Raw genomic sequence first — 14965 nt, 5'->3', positions numbered from 1 at the left:
CTCGTCAATTGGAAATTTTCTAATGAAAATAATGTTGTCAAATGAGTTTTACTCTATTCGCATATAATTTTTAAAAATTATTATTAAAAATATTATTAAAAATATTATTATATATGATTATTTTTAGCGTGTTAAATGTTTCTAAGTATTTTTACAATTTCCAACTTTTTGTACTTTTCTTAAATGATAGAATGAATAAGTTTTTTGAACTGTCAAATGCTAATTGAACATCATTAATGCATCCGAATATCATTTTATTAAATCATTTATTTTTGTATCAAGTAAAAATATAGCTTATGGAATTAATCAGAGACTATAATCTTTCTATAGAGACTACTCTTTTTTTGAAACTGATACTCTCGCTAGAAGCATTTTTGTCAGAATTCGTCGATGACAACGCTCCTTGTGACGTAATTATGGATTATTCCACTAGGCCGTTTAGTGTTTAGTTACGAATATTCTCTTCTTTACATTCTGTCTTCCTTGCTTCAAATTAAATACATAACCTCTGAAAAAATTATCGCACATACGCGTAGAAGCGATCTAGCCAGCCAGCGTCTGCGATATCGTAGTAATATTTTCGGCGCGAAATATCAAAAGCCATTTATTTGACCGGCGAAACTGGATTTTAAAAAATGCATAAAAAGACGATTAAAAGCGCGATGTTATGACAAAATTTACAAAACCTGTTTCAAGCTTTTAATTATTTCTTAAAACGCTTGTTCAGTCATATATAATAATGCTGATAACAAAAAAGTGTCGGTTATTCATGTTAAATATATAATACTTCTAACGGCGTTTTAAGATGAGTATGCAACACATCGGCCGTCTCGTGTCAGTTAATTAACTTACATTTTTCTACGTGTTAATGGGATATAGCATTCGTGATGGACGTACACGAAATACATCAGATGCCAAATAAGGTAGGTGCATAATTTTACGGAGTAATAACTTGACAATATATTAAAGTAACGTGCGTATCTTCGGAAACATAACCTTTCACGTTACGTCGTTCATTAAAGTTAAATTGACGTGTCATAATATAGTTTGACAGACATTACTTTCGTTTGTATAAATATTTTTTGTTGGTAACAATTGTATATTGTTAAGAGAAATTTTTCGCTTTAAAAAGAGTTTTATAATTATAATTTAATGTTTCTTGTTTTTAGAGCAACGAAGAATTAACTCCAGAGGAAAAATGGAGGTAAGCTACAAATTTGTAGTATTATAGCATAATACTATATATTTCTCTCTTTTCTTACGGTTCTAAACTTAAAATGTAGGGGTGGAAAATAACTTGGGGGTCTAGAGAAAGATGCAATGCGTGTACAAAATCCAAAACTCTATTTTTAACATAAGCTTACATATTAATAGTCAGTATGTCCTCCTCTAGCCTTCCTTACAGCCTTAAATCTTTTAAAATAGAATTTTAACAAATTTTGAAACAAATTAGTGTCAAATTCCATATCATTTAATACTTCTTGACTTAAATATGGCAAAATATTTTGCGTCAGTTTTGAAGGACTCAATCAAGACTTATGCTTTAGGAAAAAGATGTCAACAGATATGTAAGCAACTTTGTTTGCATATCTCCAAGAAGCTTAACTGATATGGAATTTTAGCACTTTATGTCAGAATGGTACATTTTTTATTAAACTTTTTAGAGTGGAGCATATAAAGATGCACGAACAGCACATGGGTCACGAATCTATGCACGCAGAGATGCTGATTATATTATTGGTGACATTAACAGTAGCACAGATTGCATTAGTTGAATGGAAAAAGAGGCATTTTAAATCATATCAGGTAGAGAGAGTGAGATACTTATTATCTCTAACATAAATATTTTATTTATATATAAATAAAATGTTCCGTTTGTAACACTAGCTTATAACGATGATAGCCATGTGGATTATTCCATTTGGAATAAGCTTAAAGAACCACTGGTGGAGATTTATATTTTTGTGGCTTTTATCGTCGTGTATAACAGGTCTAGTAGTAAGGAAAGCTATTCAAAGACCAATACTAGGTACAACACCTAGGTAATGTAGAATAATTATTAATGCTACATAGAAAGAATAATTACAAAATATTAACAAAGACTTTTATCTTTTTCAGACTAGTGTACAAATGGTTTTATTTCATTTATAAGCTTAGTTATGCACTGGGCATAATTGGATACATTTTAGTGTTATTTACGTTTGTTGGTCTTAATATTATATTAGATGTTAAGCCTCATGTTTGGATGGACTGGGGTATATTATTTCTATTTTATGGTCTTTATTTTGGAGTATTAGGAAGGGATGTCGCTGAAATATGTGCTGACGCAATGGCATCACATATTGGTGTATGTATTATCTCATGTTCAAACATTGCACTACACATATAACTTCATAATATTTAATATACTTTACACAGTATTACGCTCCAGGCAGTATGCCAACTAGAACTTTGGAACCAAATGTTTGCGCAGTATGCGGAAACAAGCTCCTAGTTTCCGAACATGAAGAAGGTGTGATCGAAAATACGTACAAACTTACTTGCGAACATGTTTTCCATGAATTTTGCATTAGGGGCTGGTGCATTGTAGGAAAAAAACAGACGTGTCCTTATTGCAAAGAAAAAGTCGATTTAAAGAAAATGTTTCGCAATCCGTATCCTTTCCCATAAAAAAAATTTATTAATCATGATGTTTTAATATCAATTTATTTATCTTGTATATACCTTAATGAATTATGCAGATGGCAACGGCCACATGTCTTATTCGGTCAGTTACTGGATTGGTTAAGATGGCTAGTTGCTTGGCAACCTTTAATTTTGTTCCTAGTTCATGGTATAAATTGGGCTCTGGGCCTTGAGTAAGTAACATTATTGGTGAAAACCGACTCACATACACCATTGTTGTGTCTTTGCAACGCTAAAGAGAATGATTAACTTATTCCTTCAATCGATATTGTATTTGTATTTTTGTACATGCTATTACAATTACTTTCTTTTGTGTTATAAAAAATATTTTATTAAATAGAAAAAAGGAGAGAGAGAGAGAGAGAGAGAGTATAATGCCAGTAAGAGAAACTAAATAATCCTATTCATATTTAAACATTAAGAATGATACTACGTTTTTTCTAACTTTAAATTAATTTTTATCATTAATTTTTATCTGTATTTCTCGCAATATTATAACTTCTGCTAATAGCTTCCTACTAATGATAATACATTCCATCATTCTTAAGCCTATGACGAGTGCTGCTTCCACAGTATTTGCTTTATCCAAAAATATATACAGTCGCAAGGAAATTAGTGCGCATGTATATTGTATGATTAGTGCTCACAAGGTTAAAAGAATATTAAATTAAATCGAATAGTTAGCACAAAATATACATAATATTTTCTTTTATATGCTTTTTAATAATTTCAATAATCTTTTATAATTTGAAATACAAACTGAAAAAGTACTTAACAAAATATAAATTACTTACGATAATTAGAGAACTATTTATCTATCGCTTAAAATACTTTTTGATTAGAAAATAGATATGGATAGTTTCAGCAAAAAAAAAGTTAATTATAGAGGTACTATTCAATATCTTTTCATTAACTTATATTTTCTATAATAAACTTTTTTTTGTATGTAATAAACATTTTTCTAGTAAAAACGCGTTATGCGTTAATGCATGCAGATCTTGCTGCATTTAAATAAATAAAAATCAAATTATTTATATATTGTGCATACGTAAATCACAAGAATTGTAATATAGTTGAATTTTGTTGTTAATTGTTGTTATGTGAGAGAGAATGTGAGATTTTTCATTTGTAATATTAGTTACTACTTGTAACACTTCATTTCTTAAAATTATTTCAAGGAACAAAAATATCTGATATATGTTATCTCAGCAATCATAAGTTATTCTCAGCAATCCAATTGTAACATTTGATTTGGTTTCTAATTGAGTACATGTGCAAAATTCGTCGGCATATTGTATAGTTCGATAATAACAGAATTGAAGGGAATGTAAAATGTATTTCTTTCCTCTTGTCTCTAGACTATAATTATCATGTGTAACACATCTTTGTAAAGGACAAAATCATTGTCAAAAACACTTGTTTTGCAATAAAAATGTACAAAATAATATTCTTAGCTGTGGTATTTAATTCCTCTGTAATGCGTTCTTTTGTTGATCTATTAATTTTTTTTTTCTTAGGAAGAAATAGTTCAATTTTTTTAATTTTCAAGAAAATAAATAATGATAATAATTTCAATTTAGCTAGTACAAAGCATGTATTTTTTCCATTCTCTTTAACCACTATTGATTCTCTCCAGTTAAAATTAATTAATATTGAAGATAAATCCAGTCTCTCATTTTCTATTAGGAATAGATTCACACAAGATATAACAGAAGATATTAATAAATTTCTGAGGAGATATTTAAAAATTGAGATATAAATTTTAACATAAAGAGAGAGAGAGAGAGAGAGAAAAGTTTAAAAGCCATACTGATTAATGTGTCTTTGTTTTTCATATATACAAATAGCATACTAATATTTTCCTGAATATAAGCAATAACTTATATTTAATAACATTAATCGCTAATTTTCTTTTCTTTCATGGTCTCATAATTTTTACAGAGAAACGAAGGAGGATCATCATGAAATGATTGGCGAGACAGAATAGCGACTGTTGTATTGTCGTATAGTTTCTCTACTAAAGCACTGACAGATAAGTTCCTATTAATGCATTCGCAATCAGAGATGAACAGGTAGCAGGTGTAAATGAAGAAAGTGATTTTGTTGGACGCGCATGTTGAATCCAACATGCTATGTATATGTGTATTTGTATGTGTGGGCACAGTAAGAGAGACAGAGAGAGAGAGTAATGATAACAAACTTGTTTTTTCCTATGGTACTGATGAGATAGTGTTAAAAATTAGTAGAGTCTGATCATTAGGACGTTATGGATCAAATGGATCATGTTTTTGAATTATATTTTGATTTGTTAATTTGGGATACCATGTATATATGTAGATGTGTATATATAAAGTATTTTATTTTCATCAATATACACAAGACACTCTACATATATATATATATGTGTGTGTGTGTATTTATACTTATATACATATATTTATCTGTATATCTATAGTCTAGTCTTTCGCGAACATTCGTGAGGTGTGAAGTTACGTCAAGGCGCGCAATGATGTGGGGAAAGGGGAGGAATAGTGTGCGAAATGAGGTAACAGAGGGTGAAAGAGGAAACACATTTAACGGTAGTCCCTTCAACGGGTCCGATAAACAGAGGTGTCGACGTTATTTGAGTTTTTTTTTTTTTTTTTTTGGGATGGTTTACAGACGCCACAATACGACAGGATTATCAGGATGGGTTCAGGGGTAGACATTCACACAAACACGGGGAAATTTTATAGATATATTTATTGAGTACTTAGCGTGTAAGAGTATAGAATATATGTTACCTTACTGTTAAATATATCATTACATGGTAAATATATTTATATATATATAATGATGTATAATCTTTTTAAAATAAACCTTGCGCGCGTGTGGGCACGCACGCGTACGGGTGTGTGTTCATTCAGAGTATTTACATAATGATCGCAATTAATATGTACAAGTTTACGAAAAACGAAAAGAAAAATATAGACGAACGGGCGAGCGTGTATTTCGGCCGTGTCGGTGATCGTAGGGTTCACCGACACACCAAATGTCGAGAGTAAATGCCAGGAAGGAGTCTCAGTTTTTATACTTTTTGTCACTTCTTCTCTCCGTCTATTACAAATTGACCATCATCTCCTTATATGAAAGTATAAAGGTCGCTACGGTGACACGATTTTCCTTTCCTTTTTGCGGGCACAGGTGTACGAAACTACCATCGCTACGGATAATTGTAGGTACCCTAATTAACAACATCAATGTCGCGTACGATTGTGACTCTTTTTTTTTCTCCTCCTTACGTGGCAGCTCTCTTTCTGTTCTCCATCCACGAACGATAACGGAGACATATGTGTTTACCACATTTTACGATAAATATTAAAGCGAACAATATTATATCATAGTCCAAAATAAAAATTCTCATAACACATACGTCCGCATCTGATATAGAGCTTTTTTTATCTTGACCTTTTATAATAGCATATTTTACGGTAATGTGTCAAATCGCGTATGTGTATAGAGATGTGCAATTATACACATACGATATGCATTCAAGATAAAAATGTGCATGACAATTTATAGTTACTTTCCACCGATCGTGGACGTTTAGCGTTTACCGCTTACTTAGAGTGTTGCTCCGGATAGGACTCCGTGATATCGATCGCGGAGAGATCTCGAGAGACGCTCCCTGTGTCGTCGCGTGACGTTAATATCATTTTCGATCGTATGTTATACAATATGTACAAAAAGAAAGGTCACACGCGACCGCTGCAATTTCTCTGGCTTACGAGAAAGAAGCGCGAGAGACATACGGTGTCTCGGCTCGCCAGTATATATATAAAAAAAGCGCACGACTTCCTTCCTTTCCCCTCGCAGTAACTATCTGTTAACGCAACTCTCGCATATATTTATATATATATATATATATATATATTAATCTATGTATATATAATGTCTCTTTCTCGCGCGCTTTTTAGTTTCTCACACACCCTTCCTTTCACGCTCTTTTCACTTTTTGACATATTTATCATTGTCTCTCTCGCGTTCTATCGCCGACCTTTTAACAGCATTCAGAGACATACACGATAGTTACGAAGTATTGCTTTTTCTTAATCGCGTATCGATCGCACCTGCCGATCGCGATCCGGCATAACAATAATAAATTTTGCACCTTCCTGCGACGAGCCGCGTCGAGAATCCCGTGTTCCTATCTTTTTTTAATCTTTCTATTCCAAAATGTAATAAATATTAAAAATTTGCACAAATAGAGAGCACGATTTTTCGAAAATTCGTGTAGGTTTTGATATTTTGTTGCATTTGTTTAGATATTGTAAATCGAAGAATACTAAGATTATAGTGGACATATGTTATTCTGTATTTTTGATATAAAATCTTATCATGTATATCAAAATAATTTAATCTCTCTGAAAATGATGTTTTAATTTCATATCTCTACGATTTTACAATTGTATTTGTGGCAGATGAAGAAATTGCAGAAACTGCAATTCTTATCTTGCATAGATTCGGTCGAATACATTTTTGTTAGGCCACTTAATGAGACTACATTAAAAGTTTCGCAAAGAAAAGAAAAGGTTGGCAGACGGAATTCACCCGCGGCTCTCTTGCGCTCGAAGGAAACATGCGCTAAGCGTAAAGTTAACTCGAGTACTTTTTAACGTCGTATCGTTTTTTTTTCTTTTTCTCTCTCCCGTTTTTACGTATCGTTTTGCGAGTAGACGAGTACACATAGAAAAACGCTTGCAACGGAAAATCGTTCGCCTGGGTTACTCTCGTTCGAGGCGTTGACGAAACGCTGCCGCACATGCCGAGCGTTTCTATTATAAACTATACAATAACGCGCGCGTGTCGGATAACGGCGTATTAATAGACAACTCAGTAACAAGCGCTGCTACGGAGGGGATTTTATCCCCTCGTGCTCCAAGAGAGCCGAGGAGATCATTAAGAACGTAATATCGAGGGAATGCGGGTTACCCGAGGCGACAATCGGAAACATCACCGAAGAGGCAATCTTGCCACGTTATTAAATTCGATTAGTTTAAAGTTAATTACACACGTCCGTTTTATAAGAATGATGGTCTACTCCGATGTGAGATTTTTAAATTTTCTAATTTTTCACAGCAAAATATATATATATATATAAAATAATATTAACGAATCGGTCGTAGTCCAGCTCTCTGATCATTTTCGCGTCGAATGGAATAAAATTTAATTTTTTAGTTATCAGGTGAAATTATCTCGATATTTTTTCCCACCACTTTTTAATCTTGAATAGATAATTTTTATAGTTTTCTCTTAAATATTACTCTAATACATACGTTTCAATATGTGAAATTATAAATGAAAATTATTCGCTTGAGATTACAATAATACGAAGAAACAATTTTACTACAGTTTAAAATCGAGCCCGAGGTTTCGATGACTGAGCAATTTTCCGCGTTAAAGTATTAAGTTTTCGACCTATTGCTTGTTCTATTTATACGGAGAATAAAATTTAGTCGCTGCATCACATGATACAGGATCAATCACAGATTGATATGCCTCGTCCAACCTCAGGTTTCCCTCCGGAAAAGGCGATTAACGAAAAAAAATCTTTCTTTAGACGGAATATTTGACGAAGAGCATAAGAATTTCAGCGACACGTTTGCAATTATGGAAAATTTGTTACGATATAAAATACACATATACGAATTCTATCAAATTCTTTCTCTTTCTCAATTAATTTTTTTTTGCAAAGAAGTCTCTTTGATTCAAACAATGATGCGGAAGATTTTAAAGATATGACAGTTGTGGTACTTGACTTAAATATTGCAAAATCAATGTCATCTCGCCGCTAAAATTCTCTGGTGGAAATTTTTTTCTATGCGAGGATGTGAAGACTACTTTCGCGAGACAGTAGGCTATACACAACAGATATGTACAGCGATGTTACCTGTAAGATTCACTAGCACATTCCCTTAACCGTTTGCTATACCCCACGTCAATTCGTCAACTAATACGTACGTTTGCAGTTATGATTATGTATTTTTTTTTAATTATATATCGCCTACGTAGAACACAACGTGGTGGAGCTGCGTGGGCTCGCACGTTGGCTCACCGTGTACCCCTATATATATTATGCGTTATATTCGTTTTTTTTTTGCATCTTTACTTTCTATTTAATTGGTTACTTTATTCGACCCGAACCACAGACTTCGATCTACCTTTTTTTTTTCTTATTTACCCAATATTGATAAACACCGACAAATTCAGCTATATCAGTTATAGAGAGGAGGGGTCAAGGTTGTACCCTGAAAAAATAGACGAATTAAAAGAATCGCGAGAGAGTTTGATAAAATTAAATACTTGATCTTTGAAATCGAAATTAAGTTTAACAATTTTTGCGGAATTAAAATACTAGTAATTAAATACTGATGTCGAATTTAATTCTGAATAATTTCTTTTTTAATTATTGACAATTTCTTGATTATTCCTGATGAAAATAAAAATAATTTGACACAAATGAGAAAAGTTATAAAAAAGAATTCAATAATCGCAAACCTCCAATGCTCTATTTTGAGAATTCGAAATTTAAAACTTGAAATAAATCTCTGCATGGATTCTTGCTAAATCCTATTTTTTGCCGGGTACTCTCTTCGGTGGAGCGCGGGGTGAGGTTCTCTTCACAGGGCGATCCCACATATACACGGTTACATAGGACTTTTCTTCTCTCGACGACACAATTCAAAAAATAATTTTTCATTTTTAGTAGAAAGATAGGCGGGGTATTTCTCGTACACAATGGTAATATTATCGTATTCCATTATTATTATTATTATTATTTATTATTTTATTATTATTATTAATATTATTACTCTATATTTATTATTACTCTTATCGCGTTATCATATTATCATCATTATTATTATTATTATTATTATTATTATTCTGGACATTATTACTTCGACACATCCCGTTATGACTGTCGTTCGTCTCGTCACGTCGGTTTTCGTTACATAAGGATGTTATGTAACAATAGTAATTCTTACTCGTTTACGTGATGCCTATTTACAAGTGTCTACGCTATCTACGACGAATCGGTAGATTCGCTTATACCTCAGGCACCCTCTTCTTTCATAATCGAAATATTCGTCAAGTTTAAAATCTACAAAGTTTATGCTCAAGTGAGACAATTGAGCGGATAATTGGGACAGTGCGACAGCTTTGCAGCAATAAAATTAATAACTATCATTTTCTTAATCATTTTCTAATGTGCCTATTATATATAGCTTAATATTTTATCGTTTAATTCACATTGATTATTAATTTTATTCTTGAAAAATCAAGGTGTTGTTCCATATATCTAACGTCTCGAAGACTCCATTTGAACTTACGTTATTTTAAGTATGAAATTATATTTAAAATAAACTCTATGGCTCTTAGACTTGACTTGATTTCGATTCTAGGTGCCGTATTTATACTTGGCTCCAATTATGCATTTGTACGTGCCGGCAAAATCGATGAGACGACATCGCCGATCGTACGATACGTATGCCGATTTAAAGCGATAGTGTGGTTACATCTATGTATGTGTGTATGTACGTGTGTCAATTGTGTGCGTAGGCCTGGGTCCAGATTAACGTGAACCATCCGTTTGACGCTAATGTTTTCTCCTAACAAAATTTCCTACGTTTTTCACATTTTTATCAAAACAAAAGAATAGAATCGCGACGCGTCCGATAATTTCACGACTTTCCCCATATTATTTCTCCCGTTCGCGTATATTTCGGGGACGTAAATTCCTATATATCTTTATGCAAGTGTTGACTCATGTGTATTCTTCTTTGTATACATATAAAAAAGCGGTATCGACAGTTCCACTTGTGTTTACGACCGTTCTCGCGCGCATTTCTTTTACACATTACGATACTTTATCTACATTTACTATTAAGTTCGAGTGTAGCTATATTTACAATTGCTCGTCTCGCACCTAGTACACCAATTTGCGCCATGTTAAAAATATCTGTCGTATATATCTATTCCCCACGTTTGTCTCTTTCTCTTTCTCTCTATCTCTCTCTCTCTTGCTCTTTCTCTCTCTCACTCTCACTTGTCCATTCTCGGATGAATGCGTCCCGACTAGAGATGCGAGGTGAGAACATTTCGAACAGAGAGAACTGATGTTCTCTCACCCCGCGAAAATTTCCGAATATCTTTCATATTGAAAATTATCTTCTCCCTCGCCTCGCATCTTCTAACTTCGATGCGCTGACCTCGTCTCACGCTCCTATCTCGTGTGTGCGTGCGTATATATACGCGTGTCTTATAGACCCTGTTGCGTGAATTAACACCAGCTCGATTTTTACCAATGATCTATGACGAAAGTCCAAGACACGTACATTTCTCTCTCATCTTCTTTTTCGCAAAAAACACTATCGATTTCGTCGCGGACGGCACCTTAAAAGTCTACGCACGCACTTTTATCCTATCTTGCATCTCTATATGCATCTATATTCGCCTTCTCCTTTTCTCTTTCTCTCTCGCTCGTCTTTCCCTTTCTCTCTTTTCTTTCTCTATAAACTAATCACCATATAACAAGCTTTATATTCTTCATTTCGTTAATAATGCGACTAGGTTAATTTTGACACTTCGCGATCCGTTCTCACACCCGTCGTTTCTGCACGCATCAATTGATCCAAAATTTGAGATCGCTCGCGATCGTATATAGACGCGCTTATGGCACATCGATAGATTGCATTATTGGACACGAGATGTATCGTTCGTCGTCGCTTATGATAGATCTTCGCGTCCCTTTCGACGACGAGTATGAGAGAGAGAAAGAGGCCGAGAGGAGGATCGAGGAGAGAAGGGAGCGACGATGCTGGCCGCTCGCGCAAATTGCGATTTACGCAAATCACATTACGGCGACAAAACCGTCCTACCATTTCCTCCGAGACACAGTGGCTCTCTCTCTTTCTCTTCCGTTCCTTCGCTTCACGCGCGAATCAAGTCCCAAGCGATACTTTGAACTCGCGTCGTGGCGTCCTCGAATCACGAGTCGTGCCTGTGAGTCCTGTTGCGCCTGTTGCCGCTCTTTCGCCTCTTCCTCTTGGTATCGCGGGTGAACGCGACGTTACCAGGGTCATCGGCGAGCTGAGGATACCTGTGTACGCTGTGGATATCGACGCCTTCGTAGCCGTCGACGGTGCCGCGACTGATGAGCTCGTCCTTCTCTTCCTTAGACCAGTCTCCCCGACCCTGGAAACCGGCCATCACCAGTTGCTTCTCGATCTCCCAGGCGCGTTCGACGGCACGCTTGTGCGCGTGTTTCAGAATCCGGTGCCGCTCCTGCTCAGGATCGGCTCCGTACTTGATCACCACCGCCGCGTCAGGATTGTGCAGTCTCAACTCTTTCCACGTGCCGGCACCGTGCTCTGTCGTCTCGTGCGTGGACACGTTGAACATGCCGCCGAGACGATGAAGTTCCTCCATGTCGTCGCGGATTTTCAGCGCGTTATCCTTGACGAAATAAAAGACATCTTGGTCGTGCACACTGAAGTGTAGCGGCAGGAAATACGAGTTGTTGAATACGGACGTGACCACGTCCTGCACCACACTGTTCACGCCGTCCACTACGCTCACCAAAGCCCGACCGCCGACGCGCGACACCAGAATACCCTCGCCAAAGACTGCCCGACGATGGGCCACTCGCGGCAACAGATTTCGCGTCTTCGGCTCTAGTTTCAATAATGGCTTGGGCACGAAACCAAGGTCGGAGAACTTCTCTTGAACGCGATTTACGATGCATTGCAGCCCGGACATCACACCAAAGTCCGGAGTCAATTGCGGGGATGTGACGGTAGCGCTTGGTTGATACACCATCTGCTTTGTGTATTCGGAACCGAGCATTGTTGAGATGTCGTAGCCGTAGAGTTTCAGCCAACTCGCCAGATCTGTCATATACTCGACGTTTTGCTTAAAGTTGACGGGATCGTTATTGCGGAAGCGATAGATGAATATGTCAGTCGGTGTGGTGAGTTCGTTGGCCATTTGCTCCCAAGCAGGCGTCATCCATTGACCGACAGTCGGATCGTAGAGCCTCTTGTTCAAATAAATCAACTTGGTATTAGGATCGAAGAGACCACCGTGGAAATCGATGGGCAAATAAAAGTCCGGGTTGGTATCCTTGATGATCTTGCCAAATGGCGTGCGTTGCATCTCTTTGATGAGATTGCCATTGGTGTCGAAAAGAGCGAGAGGTGAACCGTTCTGATCCGTTGCGACATAGAACCGTTGCTCGGACGTTTCCACAGTCATCAGAAAATCGCGTGAGTCGTAAAGGAACCGGAATGTTTTGGACAACTTCGGGAAATGCACGTGCGTTATTAGATCTGGAGTTTTCGGATTCGCATAGAAGAATTGAGTGATGTTTTCTCGATCGTCGTTCATCGACACCAATCGGCCGCGATCGTCGTAGAAGTACCAAATTTGGAATTTCTTATGCTCCGATGCATGAATCAGCTGACCGCGCGAGTTGTATCTGAAGAAAACAAAGTTGGTAATATATGTATATTATGGTGTGTATCTATTACAATATAGTATTTTTAGATCAGTGTTCTTCGGCAGAAAAATTTTTTGCAAAATTTGCTGCGAAAAAGATAGATTTTCCGTATACATATACAAAATTTGTTATATTTTAATAAAATGTAATTATATTTTACGGAGATCTCTTTTTAATTTTCAAGCGATAGATAAATAGTTCTTGAGAACTATTTATCTATCGCTTAAAATACTTTTTGATTAGAAAATAGATATGGATAGTTTCAGCAAAAAAAAAGTTAATTATAGAGGTACTATTCAATATCTTTTCATTAACTTATATTTTCTATAATAAACTTTTTTTTGTATGTAATAAACATTTTTCTAGTAAAAACGCGTTATGCGTTAATGCATGCAGATCTTGCTGCATTTAAATAAATAAAAATCAAATTATTTATATATTGTGCATACGTAAATCACAAGAATTGTAATATAGTTGAATTTTGTTGTTAATTGTTGTTATGTGAGAGAGAATGTGAGATTTTTCATTTGTAATATTAGTTACTACTTGTAACACTTCATTTCTTAAAATTATTTCAAGGAACAAAAATATCTGATATATGTTATCTCAGCAATCATAAGTTATTCTCAGCAATCCAATTGTAACATTTGATTTGGTTTCTAATTGAGTACATGTGCAAAATTCGTCGGCATATTGTATAGTTCGATAATAACAGAATTGAAGGGAATGTAAAATGTATTTCTTTCCTCTTGTCTCTAGACTATAATTATCATGTGTAACACATCTTTGTAAAGGACAAAATCATTGTCAAAAACACTTGTTTTGCAATAAAAATGTACAAAATAATATTCTTAGCTGTGGTATTTAATTCCTCTGTAATGCGTTCTTTTGTTGATCTATTAATTTTTTTTTTCTTAGGAAGAAATAGTTCAATTTTTTTAATTTTCAAGAAAATAAATGATAATAATAATTTCAATTTAGCTAGTACAAAGCATGTATTTTTTCCATTCTCTTTAACCACTATTGATTCTCTCCAGTTAAAATTAATTAATATTGAAGATAAATCCAGTCTCTCATTTTCTATTAGGAATAGATTCACACAAGATATAACAGAAGATATTAATAAATTTCTGAGGAGATATTTAAAAATTGAGATATAAATTTTAACATAAAGAGAGAGAGAGAGAGAGAGAAAAGTTTAAAAGCCATACTGATTAATGTGTCTTTGTTTTTCATATATACAAATAGCATACTAATATTTTCCTGAATATAAGCAATAACTTATATTTAATAACATTAATCGCTAATTTTCTTTTCTTTCATGGTCTCATAATTTTTACAGAGAAACGAAGGAGGATCATCATGAAATGATTGGCGAGACAGAATAGCGACTGTTGTATTGTCGTATAGTTTCTCTACTAAAGCACTGACAGATAAGTTCCTATTAATGCATTCGCAATCAGAGATGAACAGGTAGCAGGTGTAAATGAAGAAAGTGATTTTGTTGGACGCGCATGTTGAATCCAACATGCTATGTATATGTGTATTTGTATGTGTGGGCACAGTAAGAGAGACAGAGAGAGAGAGAGTAATGATAACAACTTGCCAGTGATATTACTAAAAGATTTTAATTATTTTTCTCGTTATTATTGATAGAAAAACAACTTTCATCACATCACGTATCCATAGGTACTTGTCAGACCACGTCGGACCCGTCGCGAGAATATCGTGTATATATATATA

The 14965-nt window shown here is 34.8% G+C and overlaps 1 protein-coding gene across 1 annotated transcript; it reads left to right on the top strand.

Moving 5' to 3' along the window:
* Window positions 1–501: 501 nt before the first annotated feature.
* On the top strand, window positions 502–3014 carry LOC115235409 (RING finger protein 121). The gene is made up of 7 exons (XM_029807187.1): window positions 502–923; window positions 1170–1204; window positions 1665–1806; window positions 1888–2042; window positions 2119–2347; window positions 2419–2654; window positions 2742–3014. Exons 1-7 carry the CDS (start codon window positions 888–890, stop codon window positions 2860–2862), a joined length of 954 nt encoding a protein of 317 aa, XP_029663047.1. The 5' UTR covers window positions 502–887; the 3' UTR covers window positions 2863–3014.
* Window positions 3015–14965: the final 11951 nt, after the last annotated feature.

The sequence above is a fragment of the Formica exsecta genome, unplaced genomic scaffold (assembly GCF_003651465.1).
Source record: "Formica exsecta isolate Colony F162 unplaced genomic scaffold, ASM365146v1 scaffold11, whole genome shotgun sequence".
NCBI classification, from domain to species: Eukaryota; Metazoa; Arthropoda; class Insecta; order Hymenoptera; family Formicidae; genus Formica; species Formica exsecta.
Note: the sequence above shows the minus strand (reverse complement) of the source record. Positions and strands in the feature narration are given on the sequence as shown.

What these genes read in the sequence shown, in the direction of transcription:
- LOC115235409 (XM_029807187.1), top strand. Translation starts at nt 888, where the DNA reads ATGGACGTACACGAAATACATCAGATGCCAAATAAG. An exon ending in ACTCCAGAGGAAAAATGGAG is followed by an intron (nt 1,205 to 1,664) that starts GTAAGCTACAAA and finishes TAAACTTTTTAG; the next exon opens with AGTGGAGCATATAAAGATGC. An exon ending in ATACTAGGTACAACACCTAG is followed by an intron (nt 2,043 to 2,118) that starts GTAATGTAGAAT and finishes TATCTTTTTCAG; the next exon opens with ACTAGTGTACAAATGGTTTT.